Source organism: Aythya fuligula, chromosome 3 (genome assembly GCF_009819795.1).
Source record: "Aythya fuligula isolate bAytFul2 chromosome 3, bAytFul2.pri, whole genome shotgun sequence".
In the NCBI taxonomy this organism is placed as follows: domain Eukaryota; kingdom Metazoa; phylum Chordata; class Aves; order Anseriformes; family Anatidae; genus Aythya; species Aythya fuligula.
In genome coordinates, this window is record NC_045561.1 from 103,742,303 (window position 1) to 103,769,796 (window position 27,494).

The 27,494-nt window shown below is 37.7% G+C and overlaps 1 protein-coding gene across 1 annotated transcript in view; it reads right to left on the minus strand.

The window, feature by feature from the left end:
* Positions 1–220: 220 nt before the first annotated feature.
* The window catches only part of NOL10 (nucleolar protein 10), a 48,897-nt gene continuing 21,623 nt past the window's right edge, over positions 221–27,494 (minus strand). Inside the window, exons 14-21 of the mRNA XM_032185472.1 lie at positions 14,142–14,268; positions 12,519–12,598; positions 12,299–12,397; positions 11,802–11,891; positions 9,424–9,597; positions 8,796–9,043; positions 3,523–3,625; positions 221–994 (exon numbers count right to left, since the gene is read on the minus strand). Coding sequence (XP_032041363.1) covers positions 875–994; positions 3,523–3,625; positions 8,796–9,043; positions 9,424–9,597; positions 11,802–11,891; positions 12,299–12,397; positions 12,519–12,598; positions 14,142–14,268 — 1,041 coding nt within the window. The 3' untranslated portion in view covers positions 221–874. The remainder of the gene's footprint in view (positions 995–3,522; positions 3,626–8,795; positions 9,044–9,423; positions 9,598–11,801; positions 11,892–12,298; positions 12,398–12,518; positions 12,599–14,141; positions 14,269–27,494) is intronic.

A 27,494-nucleotide genomic window follows, 5' to 3' on the forward strand; every position in this document is an offset into this window, starting at 1 on the left:
CCTACATTCTATGGTAAATACTGTCCAAGAGACCTGACCAAAATTAATAGTCTCTCTGGTTTATAAAGCAAAACATTTAAGAACCTCCAAGCCTCAAGGTAATTTACTGTGATGGGTAGATTCATTGATTTTTTCTGGATCCAAAGTTCAGTTTCTTGGATTTAGCAAAAAGACAATTTATAAAACCTTTGAAAAAACAATACACAAAGCTCTTTTAAGGTCAAAGGTAAAAATTAATTTATTTGCTCAAGTAGTGAACAACTCATGTAGATGAAGGGTTTGCAAGATTAAAAAAGTGTTCTTTTTAGCAACAAGCATTCTGTTGGTAATCAAGAAGACAACATAAAAACAATTATTTTCTTAACATATGTCCTAGGCAACCCAAGAACACAAAAGACAAAGTCACTTTTCAAAAAACAAGGTTGTATGTCATTCTTCAAGAAGCACAGAAGAAAAATTTGTTGTGCCCTTGTAAAGGTAAGTTTTAAGACAAAATAACTCACCCTTGACCTTGTATCTAAGAAGTTACAAATAAAGATTTCAGAAAGCAAAACCCCATATCTCTTAAGTTAAAAGACAGGCAGCTTCACTGTCTACATAAATTCGTATATCAAAAACATTCAGGGTTATACAATAACCAGTTGCTGTTGATTTTTGCACAAATACAGTTCACTCCAGAGTTTATAATATACCATAGTCATAGTGTCCCTTGGACAATGCTTATACTTTGGTAAGCTTCTCAATCATTTACCAAGACATCATCTACCAAGTTCTGTTTTCCGTTCATCAGTGTAAGAAAATACAATTACATTGCTATTGCAAAGTCCCTTTTTCAAATGAAAAGAAAAAAATGTTCATTAAAAAATAACATAAATCAATGAAACCGTTGTCTTCTTCCACGTATACTCTTGAGGTGACCAGCAGAACGCCTAAGAGCTTTCCTCTCTTGACGATGCTGTTTCTCAGCTTCCTGCTGCTTCTTTTGCTGCTCTGACTGGAATATTGAAAGAAAAACAGACTAAGGTTCTTGCAAACTTACATATCAACTCATTGATCAAGTACTTTTATATCAAGTCAGACATTCTTGCAGGATATCTGGAAACGTTACTATAAACGGTCCCATGTTACCTTGTCTTATACTGTACCTACTGGTCTGGCTATCCCCTGACATTATCATTCAAAGTAAGTCAGAGTAAACGTCTAAGACAAAGATACTGAAAAGCACTGAATAAAATCACATATTTCAGATGAAAACCAATGTCTAACAATAGACTAAAATAACAATCCAGAATTTAGGTTTTAATGCCCTTAAGAAGGTAGACCAGAATTTCAGGCTATTTAGTCCCTACTCTGGTTAACTGGTATCACCACCTTTAATATTTGCACAGGAGTATTTTAAAGTGACAGACAGGACAATTAGTTATTTTTGCTGAAGCATACAGGTTCCCTGTGTTCTTAGCATTTCTTGGAAGTATTTGATATACTGTATACAATTCTAGAAACACTTTTCATAGGAAAATAATTGAAAATCTCTGCTCCAGTGGTACATGCTCTGCTAATGTTTTTTCTCTTCAAATATGCACTGAAAGGGTTTAATTTACATACTATGCAGATAAAAAGGCTCCTACAGCCATAAACGTCTCTTTTCTTGGGAAGACTAAGGCTTGTTTTCAAACTAAGCATAAACTGGAACTAGTAGACCTGAACTATCCACTCTCAGACAAGTGTCCACGCTATAAAATACTCCATCAATTAGAGTGATTTCCACTGTAGGTAGCAATAAACCCATGCCCATATTATGGCAATAAAAGCTAGTGGTCTGCAAACTTTTATTGACTCCTGTTTCCCCTGCAAGTAGGGATAAAGAAATCCACTATGTGAAAATGTAAGTGTTTTCTCTCTGTCCCTAGGTGTCATCTGAAACAGTCATGACAAATCTTAGTTAATGTTTCCTGATCCAGCTAGTATGCTGAAATTCAATGATCTCCATTTGCACATAAAGCATTGTTCCTCTGTACTGTAACTACTTGGGCAGTCTATAAAACTTTTTTTTTTTTTTTTTTTTTAATATATATTTAAAATCCTCTGAAAACTAAACCGCAAAATATCAATGACAAAAATTCATTGCAAGATCTGTCCATATACATTATCAGCAATGAATTAAAATACTCAAAGCTGTAGCATATCTGATGGAGTCATGTAAAATTGGCATTCTGAACAACTGCTATATCCACTCTCTTCCTCCTTACTCCCACCCAAATCTTCACAAAACTGTTAGCGAAAGATGATAGTTCATTGTTCACCACTGACTGCAAGAAATCTTGTGGCTCAGCACTTCCCCATTTAAAGCTGCTATGAGAGAGACTGCTTTAAAAGTCCCCAAAAGCCTATTTACTTAGCTGCAAGACACTAACATATCAGTTTCAGCAGTTGGTAAAATCCCCAGAACGGTTATCCTCCAGAGCACTGCAGAGGAACCTATAACTCATTTAACAGTCAGCACACTTTAAATTCCAGAAATACAGGAATCAAGCCCGGAAACAGTCAATAATCAAGTCAAGCAAGTGTTGTAGAACTATTCCAATAGATGTGGATATTTAAACATTTTATTCAGGTATACCTAAAGTGATCACTTAACTATTTTCTTGTATTATCAGTTTTACAGATGAGAAGAAAATTTGACCACTGGTAAGGAGAAATGTATTACAGTGCAAAAAAAAGCTTACTCGAAGAAAAACAAGTACATTTTGTCAACTGAAGTATCAATTAATAGGGACCTTCAGCTTCTATAACGTGTCCTTGGTTCAATTCTATAACTTTTTTTTTTTTTAAGCAAAAATTCCCGAAGTGTTCTACAACAGTAGCAGATGCACACATGGAATTCACCATTCCTGCACCACAGGGTGATCAGCTGTCAATGATCTACAAAATACCTTAGGACAGGAAATAAAAACCCTTTGGAAAGGGTAGACAGGCAGCAGTCAACTACACATTTCCAGTGGAATTTGGCAAGTACAACAGGACCAGAGCTCATTCTTGTGATGTGTTACAAAGTTCAGTGACAAAAGCGGTTAGGAGCTCTGTCTTCATCATGCTGAGACAAAACAGCCCCATCAGCCAAGAGAAAGACTGTCACCTACAGCATCCCGATTGTGTTTGGACCTGCAAACCAAGATCTGATCAGTCCTGGCACTGATGTCAGGTAAGGTCACAAGCTTCTGATGATATGTCTGCGAATGAACTATTAAAAGATGGAAGCCAGTATTTTCCACCGGAACATAAGATTTTATGAGTGCTGCCTGAGTTATAAGGGTATAAGCACACCGAGTGCTACCGGAGGCTTTCATTCTCTTGGCAAGAAGCAGCAGAGTTGGCAGCATATAAAGAAACGAAGAGGGACATTTGTTTGACGGTTTTAAAGTTCCTGTTCCTTCATGCAAAAACTAAAGTTACTCGTGTATTATCTTAAAAGAAAAATAATAAAATAATAAAAAGTTATATATATATATATATATAGCTCACCTTCTTTAATCTGAATGTTGCCTGCTTGCTGCCTACTGTGGTATCAGAGACATTTAACGTGCCAAGTTTTTCTTCAAGCTTTAAACGATCTCCAAGAGTTTTCCTGCGGAGAATAATTAACATTAGTCCCTGTTCTTGCCATCTCTTTGCTACAATAAATGCTGATAATGCAGTCAAAACTAATCTCAGTTTCTCTGAAACCCTGAAATGCCATATGTCGAAAAAATAAGCGCTCAGTAAACAGAGAAGAAACACAAGCTCAAATCATTCCCTCCAGATACTGTTTATATAAATTTAAAAAATGTTTCTACTGAAAAGTTCATTGTCTTCTAAAAAAGCATCAGGCCTCTAGCTGAAAAAGAAACCACATCCTACTATTGCTATAGTTTTCTATGACATTTTAGAAAAAGTCAGGTATTCTGCTGCACTAACAGATATAAACAAAAAAAACTTTAAAGCATGATCTATCCAGTTTGCTTAATAACTTATAATTTCTGATTTGAGAAACACATTTGAGGGAAGGAGCTAATCTTGGCTATACATTAAAATTAATTCATCACAGAATGAATCATCACTTCACCGACAGAAACTACATAGCCCAATTAAAAATGATTATTCAGACACTGCGTCCCGTAACTGTATGATACAAAGTTTTCTAAATAAAAGAACAATGCAAACAAAGCCAGACTGATAAAAAAAAGAGAGAACCTGACCCCACAGTGCTCATCAGGGCACAGTGCTCATCAGTAACTCAGTTTCTCTGAGTTATTTGGTCTCAGGCACCAAATGTGACTTCAGTAAGGGGGTTGCAAATTGGAGCAGCCGAGGACTGAAGACCTCAAAGGACCTGAAGGACCTCCAGCGCAGGGGTGAGGCAGACATGGTTGATCCAGTCTTGCTAAATGCTATTTGTGGTTCCTACTGTAGCAAATCCTTTGTAATTTGGTGCCTACAAGCAGGCAAGGCTATGTGAGAACACAACATTGCTGGGAGGACCAAACTTACTCTGTGACACACTCAGAAAGCATTCACCTAACTGTAAATGAATTTAGATATTGAAAATTGAGATACTGCTATTAGTTAGATCTTCCTGAAGAGGGGTAAGAAACACTTTTTTTGGACAAGTTTTGAAGTGCATGTGTTAGCAGAATGCCAGCATATACAATTCTGCAACTTTTTACTTTAAGGGAATGGTGGAAAATAAATAATCATAAAAATACACATGATTAGCAGCCACCCAAAGTCAATGGAGTTTCTAATGATGAAAGGCTCACAGATCGTGCCCCATGTATGAAGCCTCTGAAGCCTGCAGAATTTTGGTTAATGAGCCATTTATGTAACAAAGACTCTTCAGATTAACAATGAAAAATTACTGTCAAGAATTACTTTATTTCTCATGACTAGGTACTTTGATTGTATTTTTTCTGTAGTATATTTTTCATTCAGTACATGTAAAAACTTGTTCCATCTGTGTGAATCGGGAAGACAAGCTAAGCCTTAGAGCTAACTATGGCAGAAGATCAGTCGCCGACATTGTGGTGGGATTTCTACAAGCAAGTGGAGTTCCATTTTTTCTCCCCTTTGAAAGTGCATCGGAGAAATATGGCTGCTACTCAGCAATTATTGAGCATGACTGCCTAGATACTGCTTCAGTCAGGAGAAAAACTAAAACGAGAAGATATCAAGAAAATGCTTTTGGTTTGCAATTTTACAGAATAAAAGCAGCTATTGCTGTGCTTATCTGAAGATGTGCAGACCCAAATCACAGTGAATTGCACTCAAACTTACAATAGCTAGGGTCTTTTTTTCCTACATCATCCTCAACAAATTGATCCAATGGATTCCTTAAGAGTGTTACTCAAATCAACTTCTCCCACCCTTCAGTACAAAACCAAAAACTTAAAAAAAAAAAATCGGGCACTTATTTTTTCCTCCTTATAAAGCAAAAGAGAAGAGTTTTCCAGGACTTTTCCTTTCCTGCCATGATGCTTTAGCTGACTTTCCTAGATATTGCTATGTTTTTGTTGTCTTTTCTTGACTTTATTGCCCATCTCAGAAGATGTAAGCACTGATTTATACTTTACAAAGTACGGTTGCTACAGTTTTTAGTTTTGAAATGCTTTAACTTCACTTACAAACATTTTAAAGGGAAATCAAGAAAATCTAAAGAGCTCTTAGCACACTGATAAAAGCCCTCACCTTTTATGTATTCCTTTTAAGCTGTTAAGCAAGGAAATTATACAGAAAGTAAACAAATAAAAGTCTTGCATCTTTACTGGTACGTTCAGCAGGTTTTCACGTGTAAGCATAAGAACATAAAAGGGGGAAGAGAAAGGCAGACAGCTTTGAGACAAACTAAAACACAACAAACGCCTTAAGTTTTGCAGCTTTCCTGCGCAAAGAAACGTGTAGACTGCTGGTCTGCTAAGAAATTTATAGTATGCACCCCTGCTTTAGAAGTTGGGCTTGGAGCCGTGCTGAGTCAGGAACATGTCAAAAGCAACACCCAGTTTTATGTAAGTCATAAACTGTTTCCTCAGGTAGAACATTATACGATTAGAGAAAAAAAGAACATCTAGCCATTAAGTGCATAGTGAAGGTATTAAGGTACTTAATTACATTGGTCACAGACCATCATTCCATTGCTTGAATAAATCAAATCAAAGACAAACATGCCAGCTTCACCGGATTGTACATGCCACTACAGTCTTCCCAATTTTCCGTACATTAGGTGAATTAATTATTTTTTATGCTGACTATTTATCACTGAATAAGGCCGGCAGAAAACATTATTTATTTTTTTTTTTTTATCAAAAAATTCTACTGTGTAAAAGTGCTTAACAGAGCAGGTTAGTTCTCAACAGAGACTAAGTCATGATTCTGTAATCGTATCAGCTGTGCGGTACGACAAATGGACACCTGCTGTTAATTCTGAGTTTGCTCCCAGAATCTGAGGAGCATACGTAGTCAGAACAATGCTTGGACAAGCCCGAACGGCATCAGTGAGTACAGAAATTACTGCCAGAGCAAAAGAAAAGAAGGGGGAAAGACAATTCAGTGACAGCAACTCAAAGAAAAACAAAGGTGGGAGTCACATTTTTGTCATGCTGTTCTATCTTAAATCCCCCCTTCCCCCCCCAATTTTTAAACATTTTACATTACATCCCACCTGTGCTACTACTGCACTGAGGATACATGACCTAGGCAGCCCTAATTACACATCACATCTTGCAAAATATTCTGCACAGAACCATGAATCTTAAGACAGATGCTCTCTTCCCTAAAAGGAATCTTTTAAAAGATCTTTCCACGGTTTATGTCATCACTGATATTCTTCCATCCACTGGACAAGACTGTGGTATTTGATTTCATTTTTTCCTAGCTGAAGCAATGATCTTTCTCCCACTGAACACCAGATGAAAGATTTAACTTCATTCTGTGTCATTATCATTTTTTTTCTAAATGCTTCTCTTCTTTATAGCTGTGTTGGCTTATATATCTGACTTACAGTATCCTTGCACATGTTTCTAACAAAATGAAATCTTAATATTTCAAACGAAGAGTCCTTGAGAATTTTGTTCAGAGGTCAGTAGCTCAATTTGATGAAAGAAGAGAGGAAACAGGCTGCAGCCATACTGCTTTAAAGGGAAGTATTTCAATGTCAATGAGAACGCTGCCATTTCACCACTCTTTCATGCTCCTTTCAAGTCACTTTATAACATGACTATGAATTTAATGTGAGAAATATCTTTATCCTAGGACATTTCCTAGGACAGCATCCACACTGGCTATTTTCCTTCTGACAAAGCAGAAGGACTGACAAAAGGAAAAAGCCACATCATCGTCTATAACATAGACAGAAAAATAATCAGAAGAACGCTAGAGAAATCTCAGTAAGCTAGAGTCCAGGATGAATGGGTATATTTACTCTAGGGAACATCAGAAAACCCTGTGTGTGTAAACATTTGCTGATAACAGTTAACATAAATATCACTTGCAGAACTACTAGAAAACTAGAACTATCCTATTTGTATTTAAAGGGATTTTACTGGTACAACATAGAAATCAGACTACTGTAGGAACAATGTACCAGTAATGCTCAGAGACCATATAATATGGTAACTCTAGTTAAAAGCTTGTACATTTAAGAGAAAGGCTGAATTTTATCATGTGTTTCTCTACCTATCTCTAGGAAAAGTCCATCATGAAACATCTAGGCTACATTATCAGTTCCTACTCACATAAAAAGCAGCCCCATTATATATGTTATTCACCTTGAATGTACCATTTTATTCTAAGTAAAAAAATAAAAGGCTATTATGGGATCCATCTAACACAGCAAGTTGTTTCCAATATTAGCCAAAATTCTGCTCTGCCTCCAATGTGCTGCAAGAACTTTAAAACCTTGAGGGACAATAGGTTCAATGTTAGTGCCTACTCTCCAAATAATAAAAGCTATTAAATCTCATCTTCTGAAGGCCTAAACTCACCTCTGGAAAAAAAAATGTCAATGAGATTTACAGGCATTAAGCACCTCAAAGCCAAGTCCTTTAGTTTGCAAGCCTAAAGGTTAAGCGTGCCCTTTATGCAGTACCCAATTATTTCAGTTGATCAACAATTTAAAGAAATCCAAATAAGAAAACTGAGTCCATTTTTTTTCCTTTTGCATTGCAAAAATAAGAACAGTTAGACCTGACAACAAAAGGACAGCATATTTTACGAAAATTTCTGGATGCCATAAAAATACACAGACCAAATGATTTTTTCTTTTACTACCCGGAACCTGCCTCCAAACAGTGGCTGATCATGCAGTACTAGACAGCCTTGTAGAGGGTCAGCTCAAAAACATCCAGAATGTCAACCTCATATTGACATTGGTGGAGAAATATAACCAGTCTCAGAGACATCAGTGCTGTTATTTGTGTAAGCAGCACTGATCCTGAAAAAAAAAAAACAAAAACAAAAACAAACAAACAAAACAAAACAAAAAAAACACGGATGCCCAGATCAGGCTCAGAATACGAATCTCTTACTCATCTCATTTGCATTGTGTCTCTGGCATACTTAAAATGTTATATTTGTTTGGCAATAACTAAAACCTTTCAACAATTATGTCCCTCTAAGTCATATCCCTGAATCACCAGATGTGGCTTTATTAGTAAGTGCTTCCAAGACTATCATGCTAACTAACCAAAATGCCGCTGGCCTGCACTCTAGAGAAATACTTGAGAATCTTCCACCCCCAGATGTTAAAATAGGAATTTTAGTCTTACTTCATTAATTTTTGTTTTTTGGCAGAGTCTTTGAAGCTTCTGAATTCCTCTCCTTCTTTAATCTCGAAAAACTGAGGTTTTAGTAATGTTTGCTGATCCTCCTTGAACCTTTCCTGCCGCTTTACTTTTTCCTCTTGGCGTAGAAGCTTGCGCTGTTTCCTGACCTCTTCAACCCAACCTTTTTCATCATCTGAACTCTCAGAACTTTCTGCATCACTTGGTTTTCCTTCTGGTTCTTCCTCCTCTTCCTGCAGACAAAAATAGATTAAAATGAGAAATCATCAACTAATTTTCTTTTCAAACCATTTCTGCAGTGAGAGTACGTCAGCTTTTACTTAGATGCACTTGAAGAGATCGAAAAACTGAACAAAAGCACTAACAGCAAATGAAGCAGAAATATTATAAAAATTACCTCCACCTACATATTATATGTTTTTCAAACCTATATTCATGAAGACATACACCTGAAAACTTAGATATAATTTATAATATTATCCAACTAATTTAGCTGGTAAGACATTCGTGCATTGCCTTCTTCTTTCCTTCTTTCTAGGGTAAAAAAAAGCTAAACGAATGACATAAAGGTAAAAATATGTCTTTTTCATACACCAAAAGGAAAATATTTTACCTGTTCTTTTGCCTCCTGTTCCAGTAACAGCTTTAGTTTCTTCTTTCTTTTCTCACTTGTTTTAGAAACAAGTGGATTAAGTAGCCTGAATTCTTCACTCTGCTCATCTACCTGGAAATCTGGATTCTCAAACATGACTTTAAAGCGATCATCTTTGAGAAGGCTAGGCATATTCTGGAAAAGAATCGAAGCATGAGTTAGTTATAAAAAAAATATCAAAACAGACATTGGTAAAAAATACCTAACACCACTTTAATTAAACAAAACTCAAAAACTGAATGCAAAGTATCAGTTGCTTTATCCTTCCAGGTCACATAAATCAAGATTTATGGTTATTATACTTTATTACTTTCACAAAGATCAAATAAATATCATTCTAAGCAACCTGTAAGCAAGACAAGCACAGTACAGACACCATAAATACACAATTACTACTATTTCTGAGTTAATATATCTCATACATTCACAGCCAGCTAGTCTGGAGACATGTTGATATCCATTGACTAACCAGCAGTACCTCTGAGGCAAATACCCTGCCTGATGAGGATGACTCTACAGCACGTAAAACAAATTATCAGAGTAAACATGTCTTCATAAAATACTACTATTGTTTTACTGTAAATACGTAAGTATTTCTGTACATCTTATTACAATTTCTTCACTGCCCTCACATACAGAATGGAAAAGGCAGTTTCATTCATGCTGGAAATTAAAAGAACCCAATGTAAATTATGCTATTGTTGAGTTAAGAACAGTTCAAACTACAACTAATGTTCACATGAATACTTGTCGTTTCAGACAGTTGAATACATAGCTTTTTGCAGTAAAAGCTGATCTTATAATTTAACATTTCCAAACTTCTACTAGCACATTGAACACACCCCAGCATGATATGTTCATTGTTACCTACAAAGTAGGAAAAAAGATAGAGGAAACAAGTTTAAATTTCAAGTGCAGAAGCTGTTGCAAATGTGCGACTTGCAATCTCATTTGGAAGCTAGAAGCTCAATCTCAAAGCCAAAAATAAAGGGCTCTTCACAAGACTCCTAGAGCCATTTCAGGAAAATAATCAGACCACACATTTTAATGTACTCTTTTTAATGTACTTTGAGATGCCATCTATCTGTATTCCTACAAAAATCACCCTCCATTTATTGAACTCATTTCCACTCCAACACTGGCTTAGAAATCCTGCATTTAAGGTTTTACCACCACCTTCTTTTTTAGTAGTTCATGGTTCCTAACCATCTCAACCTTTCATTGGATGCCACATGAAGCTAATAGCTGCCTTTCATGACTTATAGAATGGTTTGGGTTGGAAAGAACCTTAAAGACCAGTTCCAACCCTCCTGCCATGGGCAGGGACACCTCCCACCAAACCAGGTTGCCCAAAGCTCCATCCAACCTGGTCCTGAACACCTCCAGGGATGGGGCTTCCACAGCTTCTCTGGGCAACCTGTTCCAGTGCCTCACCACCCTCTGAGTGAATAATTTCCTACTAACATCTAATCTAAAACTCCAATTTTGAGTTTTAAACCTCTTATCCTATCACTATCTGCCCATGTAAAAAGTTGCTCTCCATAGAAGCACTCTTTACGTACTGAAAGACCACAAATAAAGTCTCCCCAGAGACTTCTCTTCTCCAGGGTGAACAGCCCCCAGCTCTCTCAGCCTTCCATCACAGGAGAGATGCTCCAGCCCTCTGATCATCTTTGTGGCCCCCCTCTGGACCCACACTAACAGCCCCACATCTTTCTTGTGCTGGGGGCCCCAGATGTTGATGCAGTACTCCAGGCAGGGCCTCACAAGGGCAGAGCAGAGGGGGACAATCATCTCCCTCCACCTGCTGGCCACTCCTCTGTGGATGAAACCCAGGATGCAGCTGGCCTTCTAGGCTGCAAGTGCACACTCATGGCTCACTCACATCGAGCCTTTTGTCCACCAGAACCCCCAAGTCCTTCTGTGCAGGGCTGCTCTCAATGAGTACTTCTCCCAGTCTGTACTCCTGTCTGGGATTGCCCCGACCCAGGTGCAGCACCTTGCACTAAAATGCTAACAAATGAAAAAAGTTTTTTTTTCTCTGAACAGCTTTGATATCAATTCTGCACTTAATTAGCTTCTGGACTCCTACAAGGCCCACCATCATCTTCAACAGGGCATATTTCAGCATTTAAAACTTTTAATACAGATGACAAGGTTATTACATGGCCTTTTTGGTACTCCAGCTACACAAGTCCACTTTACAGTCACCTAGTAAATATTTATGAGACAAGAAACAGAGTTCTGAATCCGTTTGGCCAGGTAACAATAAATTGGTAACTATAAGCATTATTATTTCTGTGTTCCTAGTTAGAGAAGACTTTAAAACAAAAACTTACCTTTTGCTTCCTTTTTCTGGTAAGCTGTTGTTCTTCTCCTTCTTCTTCAATCAGTTTGAGTGCAAGCTCTTTATTGACTTTTGGAAGTTTCTAAAGAATATAGATATAAAGAGAATACGTGTATAAACACAATGTTATTTTTATGTATTTCTTTCCAGAGTATTGCATTTCAATGGCCTGAGTCGTTTAGTTTAATGGCAAGCAGAGACTGGAAGTTTTACCTCTGGGTTATCTGCTCAAGCAGCAAATGTGATGAGAGCTGCTCTTTTACAGTTTGATATCAGACTTTCTCATCTGTGGGATTCATATGCATGAGAATATTATGTTTCCATTCATAAAGTTCTATAAATTAATGCCAACTTTACTGTTTGTCTCTAACGATAAACAGAATCAAATCCTAAGCAATTACCTTTCTGAGATACACTTAAGAATATGCTATTTTTTATGTTTTTTATGAACAGTTCTTCCAGAGCATATTCATTGTTCCCAGGATTTACCTTCAGCTGTACTCTCTGTGCACGTGTTTCTTCTATCTTCTGTCTTATTTTCTCTCTTCTGTATTCTTCATAGGCAAAGGGGTTAGCCATCATTTTTGCCTTTGAACAAGCAGAAGGAAAAAATATATATCATTAATACATGATACTGTCCTCTATGTGGGAAAAAAAAAAGCACAACACATTTTATTAAGAGCAGCAGTTTACAAGCATCATTTTTTACCTTATGATAAAGTCTTATATCCATGAAAAAGCCATGCATATATGCTCTGAGCAGCGTCGATCCAATGAGATGCGCAAGGCCTGGGAAAAAAAAAAATTACAGAGGATTTCAAAGAGCTTTCACAGATAAAGATAAATTTCACTCCTATTCCAAGCTAGCCACTTCACTTACTCAGTTCAAGACAAACAAGCACTGCCAATGCAACACATTAATCTCTTTGATAGTCACATCCAGCATATCAAGACTAAGTAAAACTGCAAAAAATCAAGTTAGGCCAGCAAGAAATCCTAGCTACTTTGGAGCAACAAAATCCATTTTTGTTGTCATAATACATGTTACTGTGCACTTTTTATAGATGTCTACATGTTCTGTGCACCATAGGAAGTCTACAAAGAAAAAGTTTTGGTTTTTCTTTTTGGAAAGTCTGTACATGTTTGACAAGCACTTTTATTGTGTGGTATGCCAAAGTTATGAATGAAAGAATTTCGTCTTGGGTCCCTATCTTTGAAGAATCAATGTGCTGAAAGAAATACAGTACCACATCAGGTTATAAAACTGTCACCCTATGCCCTAACCGACAGTAAGAATGAAAATACTGAACAGTTGTCAAATTGTCCTTCCTTGTATCTTCACAAAATTCCAAAACTGAGAAAAAGGGAATCCTTTTATAGCAAAATATCCTCTACAGATCCCCAAATCTTTAGAAACTAAGAATTAAACCTATTCTAGAACTAAAGGGAAAAAAAAAAGAAGAGAGAGAGAGATAAAGTTCTGTGTATCTCAGAAAGCAAAGTTCTTATTTATTTTAAACTGTTTCCAGGAAACAACCCTCCTGCATACTCCAAAATAAGAGTACTTCAGATAACGGGTGCTATACAAAGAACACTGATGTATGAAATGCAAAATATATCCCAAGATGGTTCTTCATTTGAAAGCTTGCACTCAGGCGGGAAGTGAATTTTACTACGTAATTGTGAATATTTACTGTGAAATTGTGAATATTTATTGTGAAAATTGTGAATTTAAAGCAGAAGAACTATTTCCAGTCAAGTCTCTGTGTTGATAATGCTACACTGCCTAATTCCCTTAAGTTTTGAATAGGGATCTATGGGCTACATTCAGACCACCTCCTTCAGAAGATCAGGCAGGTGTTCTGGAAGACCTCCTCCTTGTCCTGCCATATTCAGAGATAAATGAATTAAACTGGAGTAAAACACTACAATCAAAATACATAGTGGAACGAAAAAGAATCAACTGCCTTGAGTCACACATGCTTACCCTCTCTGCTATGTCATTTTCAGTATTCTAGTTCCACGAAACCATTTTTCCATTAACCCTAGAATGGAGTTTTATTTTCTGGAAAATACTACCCTCAATTAGGGTATCCTTTGGCAGGTGAATCATTTTTCAACACAAACATCTAGTGTTGCACTGGTTGGGAACCAAGGAACAGAAAGTCATCAATCTGGTATACTAATAACCAAGACGACTGGAAGAAACTACTGCCAATGAATTTCAATCAGTTCTCTGCATTTCTTACTGATAAGTCACATCTGAACTAATAAACTTAGATGTGTGATAAAAAAACAAACAGAATAACCAAGTCAGCTAAAGAAATTTTACCTAAATTTTCAAGGTCTTTTCTGGTCACAAATTTGTAGTCATCGTAAACTGTGCTCTCTGGATTCTCTTCCAGTTCTTCAGTCAAGTTGTCCAAGAAGGAACACCATCTGGGGGCAGGTCCTAAAACCTGGGGATATTACAGAAAGGTACAAAATTGTATATAGATACACAAAAAAAAAAACAACACCTAATGTTAGGCTCTCAGCTGCTGTGCTGGAAGAATAAATAAATCTCCCTGAAATCAAATACACCTTAAGAACAACAGCAGTTAGAGAACACAATTAAATCTACTGCTTACATTACCAATAAGAAGTACTATCGATTATTTAAGTGTTCTTTTAACGTAGGTAATTTATTTGAGACCAACAATTTAGAGGTTTATATTCAACAGTTTCAAGTGATCCTAGTCGGACCAATTAATTTATTAAAAGCTCAGAGCTAAACATTATAGATATAATTAACAACGTAACTAATGGCACTAGATATCAACTAATCTGTACAGCACAGCTGGACCATGATCTCATTAGTTTACTACATGATCACATTAATTAAAATAAGTAGGGCAGAATAGGATTTTATACAGAACATTACAGGTATATTTCATGTACTTTTGTTCAAGGAAAAAATCCAGACTGTATGGACAATTAATGGGAAATATTAAAAAAAGATCGCATATTTCCACCATGAGGCAAAGGATTTATTTGAACAATATTACATTGCACTATCAACTTTCTTTTCCACATATGCTTCCTCCAACTTCCCAAGTCAATAATTACCTCCCTTAACTTTTCCCTCCTGCTGTTCTGATTGAAATTCCTCCCTGTCCTGATGCGCACTGACATACTCAACTGTTCCAGTATTATTATTTTAGTAGGTGAACTAGCTGAACGGAAAAATCCAACATTACATTTTTCTCTCCAGAGCAAATCAGCTAAGTTTTAGAATGCAAAGTGGCCAGTTAACTCCTGGAGTGGGACTTCTATTGAGGCTTCCATTTTGTTCGCTAAAAACTCATGTGAAAAACTCAAATCACAAAACAACAATACAAACAGCAATGGTTGCAACTCAAATCTAAGCGCCACACTTTCATATTAATAACAAAGCAGTCTAGAAATATTAAATGTGCTATTGTTTTTCATGCCATTGAAGAAACTAGCAATTGGTGCTTCATTACCAGATCACCAAAACATGAATGTATTAAGGGAATCATCTTTAAAGTTTACCCATTTTTGTGTTTTGGATGACAGTTTGCCCTTGTAAAAAGCAAAACAAAACAAGTCGCTTATTAACTATCAAAACTTTTCCTGTAATCGAATGTAAGTATAAATGTCTGCTGAAGATTATTAGAAATGAGATTAGAGAATCCTTGACTCACTTCCATTCCAATTAAATAAAAAGTTCCCCTTCATTCCATCTTGCTGACGCATTATGTAAAGATCTCTATCACTTCAATAAACTTTTTTCATCACTTCCATTTCTGTGGCACTATCTGTTCAAGCCTTGCACAGTGCACATTACTCATTAGAATTCAAACAACTGTAACCAATTAGGGTAATCCCCAGATGTGATCTTGACTGGTGTAAATCTTTAAAAAAAAAACAAAAAAACAAACAAACAACAAAAAAAAAACTTAAAGCAGAAGTCTCAGAAATAAGGAAAAAATGTTTCTCCACCTTTCAGCTGTAACCCCACTCACTGTTCATGCATACCTGTACTCAAAACCTGATACTAAGATTAAAACTTCTATGGCAAAATGTCAGTCAGTGATGAAACACCTAAAAGCTACATGACCTTAATTTTCTCTACGATGTATGAAGCAAGTTGCAGGACCACATCATAGAAAACAAGGGGGGAAAGTGAGATAATTAATGGAAAAAAAGCAGTGGCAGAATACCAGGAAAAAATGTAGAGTTCTGCCATTTTTCAAATTTTGCATGTAAACTGACAAAAATGAAAACCCTACAGAGATGTTTCTGTAAGTTTTATTGCCTCGTTTCCCTCTCTCTCACCCTACTAAAACTTCTTGCCTACCTATTCCAGGACACCTCTAGGAAACCTCTAGGATTTTGCTTGGTATGTTAAAAGGGAACATCTTTTAAAGCTTAGGACAAAAATTAAAAATAAAAAAGGCAAGCGATACCAGACACAGTGCCAAAAATATCAACAAGAAATTTCTTTCCAATGTAACTGTAAATTCTTCACGGGCTTAAAATGCCACTGCATTTCAATTGCAGAGTGATCCACTACCAGCATACCCCGCCCTCATGAAACGCGAGGCTCTGCTGTCTCTGCACCCAGGTACAAGCTCCACAGCTCCAGGGATTTGTCTGTACCATGCCATCAGGTATGCAGCAGGCACTGGGAACACTGCCAGCTGACGCTGGTATGGTCACAGCATGCAGCATAGCATTTTGTAGGGGTACAAGTTTTAGGGAATGGCCTCAAGTTGTGCCGGGGGGGTTCAGGTTGGAAATGAGGAGACATTTCTTCTCAGAAAGAGCAGTCAGGCACTGGGACAAATTACCCAGGGAAGTGGTGGTGTCATGGTCCCTGGGGGTGTTCAAGGATAAGTTGGACATGTGGCTTAGGGACATGGTTTAGTGGGTGAGATTGGTGGTAGGGGAATGGTTGGACCAGGTGATCTTGGAGGTCTCTTCCAACCTTGATGATTCTATGATTAAATGTAGGCAATCGCATGCAACTCAACTGGCATTTACAGTATTTATAACATAACATATAGGTTTCTCTGCAAGTTTTAGAGAAGTTACGTATAGCTAGTGGGAAAACATTACTAAATGAGTGCACATCTAAACTTGGCTCGCACTCAAATATTTATTCGGCTGAGAAGCCGGACATCATCATCAACAGTGATCAAAACAATATTTTCACTATTTTCCTTATGATTCCATTTTCAGCCGAATTACCACTTCTTGAAACAATCTCCGACAATTTCCAGTGAATGGCAAGACGACCGTCTTCAAAAATATTTTTGTCTATCACCAGAAGGGCCTGGCCTGGCAGCTGGAGCCAGCTGGCAGCAGGCCGGGTGGGATCGTTCCTGCTCTCCCTTCTCCTCTGTCTTCCTCCTGAAGGGTCTGGAGCTGTCTGGAGCTATCAGCTGTGCCAGGACCAAGGGGCAAGGATCCTCCACCACAGGGCCACGTATCCTGGCACCATGTCGGGAGGCAAGGGTGGTGGGACAGGCCCAAGCACGAGACATGGAGCGCGACAGCCGGCCTGCTGCAGCCCCTCCTCAGCACAGGTGATGCAAATACCTTGCCCTTGCCTTTCACATGTTACACCAGACCACAGGAAGAACAGATGCAGATTTCTTAATTAATGTTATCAGTATCACGACATCAACTGCCAAACTTTTGTTAGCACAGTATTAGAATGTCTTTATTTATTTACCATAGATGCAGAAGATGTACGATGAGTAACTGAGCATGTGACTCAGCTGAGTTTACAAGCTGCTAATATGGCCAAACTGTTCAGGAAAAGGAGGAAGAAAAAGCTGACAAATATTTTGAAAACTGCAAAATAAGTTCAAAGAACACCATTGTGTTCTGTTTTACAAGACTTTTACTTTAAAAGTCTTACAGCACCACATATCTTGCTCTGTGAAACATCGATTGTGCCTAATTCCTGAGCACTTCTGTAGAAAACCTTCTGTCATCATTCTGTATTTCCCCTGAAATTAATGAATGCTAGGACTAACTGGGTGTTATAACCAACCCACAACAGACGTTCCTTATCTTCAATCTGGAAGACCAGACAGCACTTGTCCACTTTTAACTTGCCACTCAACAATTTGTCAGCCAGCTCTGCAGAGCCACCAAAAGACTGGGTCTAATCCTGACTACCATTAAGCATGCAACCCACTCAACTTAAAAGCAGCCCAGGATGCTTAGCAGCTTCTACAGCCAGATACCACGAGATTTAAATGAAACAATTCTGAATTCACACACAAATGAGTATTGTTAAGCATCTCTTAAAGGACAAATTTGACAGAAGTGAACCAAACAGTTGGTCTTCTCTGAGAGTCAGAACAGGGTCCAAAATCCAAGTTTTCCAAGACATTAATGACTAAGCCCCTGGAAGACTTCATCCAAGGCAGTGATTAGCTCCTAAGTTGCAAATAAAAATGTCAAAAATGTTTTAAGAGTCAAACAGCAGAAACTCCTCCCAACTTTTATTGATGTACTCTAGCAATTAAAAACATGCAAAAATGCTATATATGCTGCCCAAATCAGATTTGAAATAACTCAATTAAATTTGTCAAGTTTAGATTGCCTAAATTCCCTCTGGAAGACTAACTTCATGTATGTGGACATCATTCAGGAGAACGCTTAGAGCTTCCAGAGAGGTTTTGTAAAGCAGAAACACTGGTTTCCTTAGCTCTGTAAGACAGCAACATGCAGTTTCACAGAAATTAGCAGTGTAAAGCTGTATCACTCCATACCTACAGGAATACAGTTACCAGCAAATAAATATGAGAATATGTTGTATCACTGCTCCTTCATAATAAAACTTCAAAGCCTTCTTTGAAAAATCTTGCAAGTGTTCACTGTGGTATCTTCTATGGATTTTAAGTTAGGCTGTAAGATCTCTACCAGGTAGCAAAAAGGGACTACTACAGTTAAATCATTCACTGCCATTCTTTCTGAATAATGTATATTACAACAAAAATGGCATGTATTTAAGGTCCTCGACAGAGTTCTGGTCACAGTGTATTGTGTAAAATTACTAGTCAGATGATAATTTTAATAACCATATGGTATGATAGGAACTACCTAATGAGAAATAGTTTATGCTGAAAAGGGAATTACTGCATAGAAAGGAGGTTATAAGTGAAGTTCAAGGACTATCCTATTAAACATTTTCACTAACAACTGCCACAGATAGTGGGAAGATGCCTGTGAAATGTACAAACTGGCAGAAAAGAAGGGTCAAAATCTCTTAAGTGGAAAAAAAAAAAAAAGCTACCTTGAAAACTACAAAAGCTGCAAATCAGATGAAGTTTATAGCCAATTACTACCTGGTGTAGACAACAAAAAAAGAAAAAAAGTGATGCTGTCTGATCACAAGACAATAAAATTGTTTTAAAGCCACTGTAATAGTATAGGATACTTGATAATCAGTCAGGGGCAGTATCTTGTAGAACTCCAGGCAATCATGTTCAGGATCCATGAATGCCAAGTTTAATAAGCACACTGAAAAGCTACTGGGATGATATGCAAAGCAATAACGCTCACACAAGGTTATGTACTTGCAAAATTAAAACAGTTACACTGCAGGGTTAGCTGAACATCAGATGGATGTGAATGTCAAACAGTCTGTTAATGAAATATTGAGTAAAAAACAAATGACTGATTTTAAGATGAAATCTGACATATTCATGGAAAAGATTATGCAATCTGATTGCCTGTGATGTGATAGGCTGGGACTCCATGACCAACAAAGCTCCTCCATTCCTCTGTTACCATTAAAAAAAAGCCTTAAATCAGTTTAACAAAGAAAAAATCTTTTCTAGATTATAATTTATAGATATGGTATGTATTTTATACATATGACTCAGTGCTCTCACATATACATCTACCTGTAAGAGAGAGACAAAAGGAAAATATTTAAAATAAAATCACACACAATCGTTTTACATTTTTAGCCAGACATTTGCTGGAGAAAGCAAATGCCCATCTGTGTGTACATATTCTCAGCTTCAATTATGCCATGTAAGAGGGAGATTACAGAAGGTCTAATGAGGGAGGAGAAGAAACTGGGTGATCCCCAGGGTGTGGGCAGTGATTGAAATGTGCAATTGTGTTTTCAACATAATTAGCTCCCTAATTGCACAGCCAGGTTTAATTAATGCAATTACATGAGTAATTAATTACTATTCATTTTAAGAGTACTGTTTTTAATGTTTTGTTCTCTAATTTTAAGAATTAGACAGATCTCAATATGTAAAAATTTTGAAAAGTTTCCATCACATGCATTGAAAAGGGAAGAGGAGAAAGAATATCTCCTTACACCTTCGTACAAGTCAAGGTTACATCAACGGCAACCCATAGCTCTCAAAACCCCGATGTATCATTTCCAGCTTGCAAATATGAAGAACTGCATCTCCATTCTTGTTTCTGGGCTTTATGGGCTTCAGGTACATCCAGGCCAACAACTTCAGGAAAGCCATGAGATTAGCTTGTGCTAGAAAAGAGCCTTGGGATGCCGTTACCTTGTTATGTTCCTGTCTACTACGTTTCCACATACAGTACATTTCCATTGGCAACCAGTGTGCTCCGAACAATTTGTGATTTTCAATATTCTTCTGACATTCCTTTCTATTCTCTTTCCCCTATGAACACTCTACAATCAACTCCAATTGTGCCCTGTTCATCTCATGAGTAATCCCATTTAATTTAGAAAGTAAAATTCTTTCATTTTCTAAATTAAATGGGTTTGGGGAATATACTCCAAACAAATCTCCCATATACTTTCATTTTTCTTAATTTCATGCTTTCATTCACCCTGTGGATTTGATGCTTTTACAGTAACTGAACTTCTCACTGGAGTACAGCTATGACCGAGAGACAGAATAGCACTTTTTTCCTTTCCAGTTTGTTACTAACAACAGCGTTGCATTTGGTTTTAAGCCCACGCACTCATAAATTTCACTGAACTATACAACGAATTGGCTCCTTCCCTCATCCCAACTCCAGCACATCCAGACATTTTTGGCAGATTCACTAATCTGAGAGGTTGGTTTTCCTACCTTTCACCGTGCTATGGCAGCTGCCAAATCAACCACTTGGAGGTTTTACTCCTTAGAGAGCATGTTAAAGGAAGTGTTGCTTTTAAGATCTTTCCAGTGTTAAACAAAAACTGCTGCAGGAACTTGCACACATCTTCTAGGAATGAGATACTAAATCTTTCTGGTAGTTATCAGATAGTACATGTAAGTATTTCATTTTCTAATCCTAAACAGTCTAACTTTATAGGTGTTTTTGGTGTTCTTGTTTAATCTCATGTTGTCTGATCTGACAGATAGTAGTCACTTAACCAGCCACAGGCCTGTTCTCACTACCACTGTCTTCCCAGTGAAGCCACCACACCTTGTGAAGAAGGCAATAATCCTGTTGCTTGTAATGCTGAGGGACAAAAGCACCCTCCAGGATACGAATAGCAAATAAATTTTCAGCAAAGACGGACAAGTGCTCCTTAAAACTGTAAATGAAATCAATAATATTTCTCTTTCTCACTAGACAGGAAGAAAAAGGGATGCTTCTCAAGTCAGTTACCAGCAGTGGCATTAAGAGTTAAGCAGCCTAATGCTTTCATCAATATCCGTGTCATGTTCTGACATGCTGCCACACATAAAAGATAAACACTAGTCACTCTTGCTATGGATCTCTCTATTTCTCAAACTCGGTGTGCTTTTTTTAAGCTCTCGAGACAATTAGAGATAAGAAAGTTTGGTGTCAGAAGAATAATAAATAAAACTCGAAGTGCAAGAACCCACTACTTTCATTTTAAGTCACCTAATCTAATGAAGCTATGAGTGGCTTCTCAAAGCATGTGTTACAAAGCATGATCTGCTTCAAACTATTCCATAAATATCATCTGGAAACGCATCAGAAGTTTCCCCAAATTCCCCAGACACACCACCACCCCTGAACCCTGCCTGGTCAGAGAGCTGGATCAGCAAGCAAAGCTTGAACAAACTCCACGACCACCAGCAAGAACCGAGCCACCACCCTGAGCAGAAGGAAGCCTCCGACCACCAGCCGAGCGCTCCTGGCAGACTGAATCCCCGACACCTCGCTGGCACAGCACCGCTGAGTTTTCTTAACAGTGGAGAGAAAGTGAGCTTAAATATTCCTAAAGCTTAAAATCTGACAGCATGTTACAATCATCCCTTTTTAAAACCCATTTTTACCCTCTTCTCCCACAAGAATTCCTCCTGGATTCCAGGATTTTGAGAAATGTTCCACAGTCTGTGAAATGTTGAAGCTTCACTAACCAAAATACTTAAGGACTGCAGTAATTAGTATTACTTCCAAATTCACAGAAGAATGACAAATAGGAGTGCCCTCCACATTTTATATGAAGTCTAACAACAATAAAAAACCTAGCACAATATTCTTCAAATAATACAAACATCACAGAGCCCTCCCCCTCAATTTAAAGCTGTGATGGGGAGAGACAGGGCAGGTGGGAGACTTCACAGCTGCCCTGAAATTCTTTATTATTATTATTTATTATTATATTACAACAAGAAGGAGCTTCCAAGAAGGTCCTGCCTGTTCCAACAAGGTTAGAAACCTGCATCCCAAAATACAACAGCATCTCTTGCAACACTAAGGACACCGGCATGCAATGGACAGCACTCCCAAAACAAGGATGAGGGACACATACGTTGATTTTAGCATGTAATAGCCACGGATTGCAATCTAAATTAACAAGTTAGAAGAATTAAGAATAAGCTAGAAATGCAGAATCCTGGCAACCCATCTTGTCCACCTTTCTGACGGCACAGGAAACTTCCCAGTTGTTACCCTGCGTGGTCACTTGCCTCCCTTTTACGTCACTACAAACAGCTGGGCTCTTGTAATACAAGCCACATAACAAGTATTTTTATAGCATAAATATCTTTAAATGCATGAAAACAAAACTGACTGTACTGGGGTTAAGAAAATGACGTGGTAAGGAAATTTGAGGGGTGCTACAGGAAAAAAAAGCAATGGTGAGTCCAGCTGTACTTCTACCTTATGTAACAGACAAGCTACTGGGAATCCAGGAGTACATGAGGAAATTGCCTCTCGTGGCAGTTCAGCTGCTCTTTGCGGAGCTGGGAGCAAGGCTGCTCTGGGTGTTTACTCAGGAACGGGACGGCAGCTACCTGCTGGGAACGTGCAGCTCCTCCAGACAGAAAACGAAGATACCTTCAGCACAAACCAGTCCACTCTTTCCAGAGTTCTATTTCAGCACAAAGTTTTATTTAACTTCAGAAATGCTTTGATAGATATGTCCTACTCAAAGGAAATTATTTCAAAATGCTAGCTTTCATACATTTGATTGGCTTTATTTATCTATCAGCTTTGTGTGATAGAAATCACAAATCCTCACAGCTTTTAAACTATTTTTGTATAAAAAAAGTTTTAACACACACTTTGATTCACTAATAAGTGCATCCAGAGTATGACAAAAATAAACCACAATACGCTACTTTCAAAAAATATAATATTTAGTTGAAATTATCTCAGAGAAAATTCTCATATTTTGTCTTTTCTCAACTTATTTTTTTAATCTTTTAAAAAAGATTAAAGAAAACACATTAAAACCCCACTAATTCTTATGACACGCTGGCAGACCATAGTATAGTATAAAACTTCCTTCTCGGAAATTTTTATATATTTTTAACATTATTTGTGATATGGTGCTGTCCATTAAAGAAAACTGGACAAGTGCTGTCTATCATATTATCACCCAAAAGAGCAGTAAGCAGTGCCCATACTCCTTCATAATCTATTCATGTTGTTGAACTACTATACCAGCAGCACCAAAAACATCTCTGGCAAATGCTACAGGAAGATCAGAAATTGTTTTCCAATTATCACACGTTGGTGTTTTTCTTCTGCCTATGTGCAAAAAGCAGTCGTTTCTCTTAGCCAGCGCATGGGAAATGGAGGATATCCTTTGTTGGGAATAAGCCCAGTGTGTTATTTTTCAGTTTGAAAGTGTTTAGGTTAAAAGGAGGAAGCTCACATTTCTGTTTGTCAAGATAAACAATTTTTTTTCCTAAGCTTGTTAGTACTGTGAGATAATTGATGTATCATTCAGTAGACAGCCTTCTGTTTTATACTGTTTGCATGATTTTACGTATAAAGGATTAGAATGTCCTGAATGGAAAACCAGAAGGATGATACACTGAGACTCTGAAATAGCTTAAAGGCCAAAGACTCACTGAACTGTCTTTTTGTTAATGGAAAGTTTTTTCTTCCAACACCACTGTCCTTCACAGTCCCAAAGTGCAACTGTAATATGCGATGCCACAACATCTCTGTTTTCTAGTCATTTTGCAGTTTTCTTAAAAATAAATAAATAAAACTATGGTTAAGACCAACATTTCCCATTGTATGCCATAACTGTTGCATTTATATTTTACCTTTTTTTATAATCATTATTGTTTTTTAATTTTTACCCCAGGGAATTAAAGACAGTTTGGGGATAGAAAAAATCTCTTATCACAATTCAGTTTCATGGTTGTTTTCCACCTTACATAAAACTTCTGAGATAATGGTTACATTGAAGTAGATGAACAACTCTAAAAAATTCACCCTCACCATACAACCTTCAAGAAGACAGTTGAGGCAGCATTAATTCACAATGACCGAGTGCTGCCAGTAAGACATGAAAACATCCGAAAAGAAATCAAAATCTCACAGGCTAACACTAGCCTGTTCCATTACTGTCAAAATGCCAGTCACAAATACAATAAGAATGGCATTATGTACTTCAGAGCTTTTGCCATGCTGAGGCCAAAACTCAGGTTAGATGATTTTGATGCAACTCCAAGCTGCTCCCATGAACCACTTGAATGAGGGCTGCTGATACACAACATTGGTCTCAAGTCCAACCTGGGGGGAGGTGTTTGCCTCTAATCACATCCCCACCGTTGAAGACCCAACCAAGAAAGAAAGGACAAGTGTTAGCAGATAGATAGTTTTAGGCACTGGAATGGGCTGCCCAGGAAAGTGGTGGAGTCACCATCCCTGGAGGTCCATAAAAGACGTTTAGATGGAGAGCTGAGTGATATGGTTTAGTGGAGGACTTGTTAGTGTTAGGTCAGAGGCTGGACTAGCTAATCTTGGAGGTCTCTTCCAACCTAGATGATTCTGTGATTCTAAGATCCCAAAATAATGAAATGATGAGCAAGGAAGTCTTAGATTGCTAAAACTGTTGTGAAAGGCCATGACCATAGAGGTAAGTGTGGAACATGCCTCATATGAGAAACCTCAGACCTTTTAAGTGAAAAGCAACAGAATGTAAGAATAGATATTGAATGGTTACAACCCCTTGTACAGCACCAGCTGGTAGCACTGTCACCAGACTGACAAAATTTCTTCAGTCAATTCAGTCACATGTAGCAGCTAATCTGCAAACCTACAATCCAACCAAGCCATGTTCATCGTTAATTTACAATCCGGGATGGTCCCGAACTAGTATCAAAAGAGAAATGAATGAATTAAGGTATAAAACAGAACTGCCTTCATTTGCATTTGCCTCAGTACAAATTCCATCTACTGATTTGTTTCATCTAATATGAAGTACGTTAAATTTAAAGCATTTAATTAAAAAATAAAAACACACGAGCCAGTAGAATTTGGTGCCTTGATGTGGATCTGTGATTATGTTATCTCAGGTAACTACTAAGGGTACCTACAGGTTTGCCTACAGTTTTTAAAAATTGTTGTTTTTTCTCTAAAACTAAGTTTTGTTTCTTTTTTTTTAAGGAATGTTAATTATTGAGGGCCATTCAATATAAAAGATGGTGATAAAGCATCATTAGTGTAGGCAAGTAGAGGACCTAAAAAAAGAATAAAAAATAATTTAAAACAGCACGTACGAAGGGAAAGTACCCCCAGTAATGGCTGGTTTAGCTGGAAAGCCACCCGATTTGATGAGGCCAAAGGTCATAAACATTTCTAGCAATAAAAAGATTGACACATCCAAAGAGGGTATTGGATTAGAAACCAGACCCTAACTATAAAGATATTCTTGGAGAAACTGAATCATTGAGCAGGCAAGAAGTACTTGCCCTTGAAACATTTCCACGTTCTAACTCCAACAGCCCTGAACTAGGAGAGCACCAGGGTATCAAATGATTTTCCAAAACCACCTGAAAAGAAGCCAGAGACGCTCCAGGATTTATTTTTTCTTAAAGAGCTTAATATCTTCCCTACACCAAAAGTACATTGCTTCTAGCCTCAACAGGGAGTTTTCCGCCAAGACTGCAGGAAAATAAAAAAACCATCCAGAACACAGAATATTACACTCAATTAATTACAGTCTTAATTGCTCTCTTCTTTTAACAGCCTAATGAATAGAGCAAGTTTCAGTTTCAGTATGTATATGTAGCCCAAAGTTTCAAGTCCAATAAAGGAGACAAGACTGGTTTGAAACGTCTGTGCTAAGATCAGACATGTTCCTGTAACCAGTAGTAAACACTCCGAATAAATAACGCATATGCCCCTTGCTTTCTTCCCAAAGGATCCAGGAGGTAAGATGTAGGCTTTTCTCTGTACAGCCAGGAAAGTGAACCTTACAAGTCATGGAAGCTGACAGCTTAGCTTAAATTTAGGAGAATCTGGCTCATTGTAGATCCCAGTCCACTGAACCACCTTGTGTCAGTGGAGCTTCTTCCTCTCCTCATTTCTTTGGGCAGAAGCTGGGTGCACTATTGACTCAACTGACGTTTCTGAGTCAGTAGTCTGAGAAGTATCCCAAGGCACACACAACTTTCATTTCAACCTTCCCGAGACACACTTCAAAGTGAGGTACCAGGAAGCCAGCTGGCAAGAGGCAGGCTCCAAATGTTTGCATAAACTGCAAGTTAACTATTAAACTATTGGCAAAGAGCCCAATTCTAGGCAGAGGCGCTTGCCCTCATTAAAGCCCAACAAAATAAAACAAAAACAAAGTCTCTAAGCTAAGCCACTCAAGATGTTACCTGTGTAAAACAAACATTTCATTTTAGCAGTCATTTTAACAATAAATTGGCCTTTTACTCACCCTTTGCACTGTGTACCTGCACAAGGCAATTTTTTTGCTATTTAAAACCAAATCTGCTTGTCATTTCTAGCAAACCAAAAACCACCTTCTTTTCCCTCTAACAGTTTGCACACAAAAGGAACAACTGCTGTGATTTATTTATTTTTTTTTTAAGAAAAGCATAGTTCTCTCAGACATTCCTAGTCTCGAATGTCATACCTATCTTGCTGAAAATCCTGCCGTGAAAGCTGAAGCATGCCATTTACAGACAATATTATGATAGCTGTTGTCAACTCCTTCATAATCTTGAAGTTCAAGAGACAGTCATTTTTTAGGCTTGCAATGGAAATTTAGCTTTGGCATGAACAATGGAGAGAACGGGCACATGTAGACAGATAATTCATTCAGACATGAGCTCAGTCAGAGCGTACTCCAAGCTAGCCAGACACAAGCCAGCTCCAGTTCAGAAGTCATAGAGCTGTGTTAGCACAGCACTGTGCCCACACTAATAAAACCTGCTGAGAGGCCGGGTATATTAGGCTGGGCACAGTCCTACGCTGTCTGGCCAACTTGAATCGAGGACAG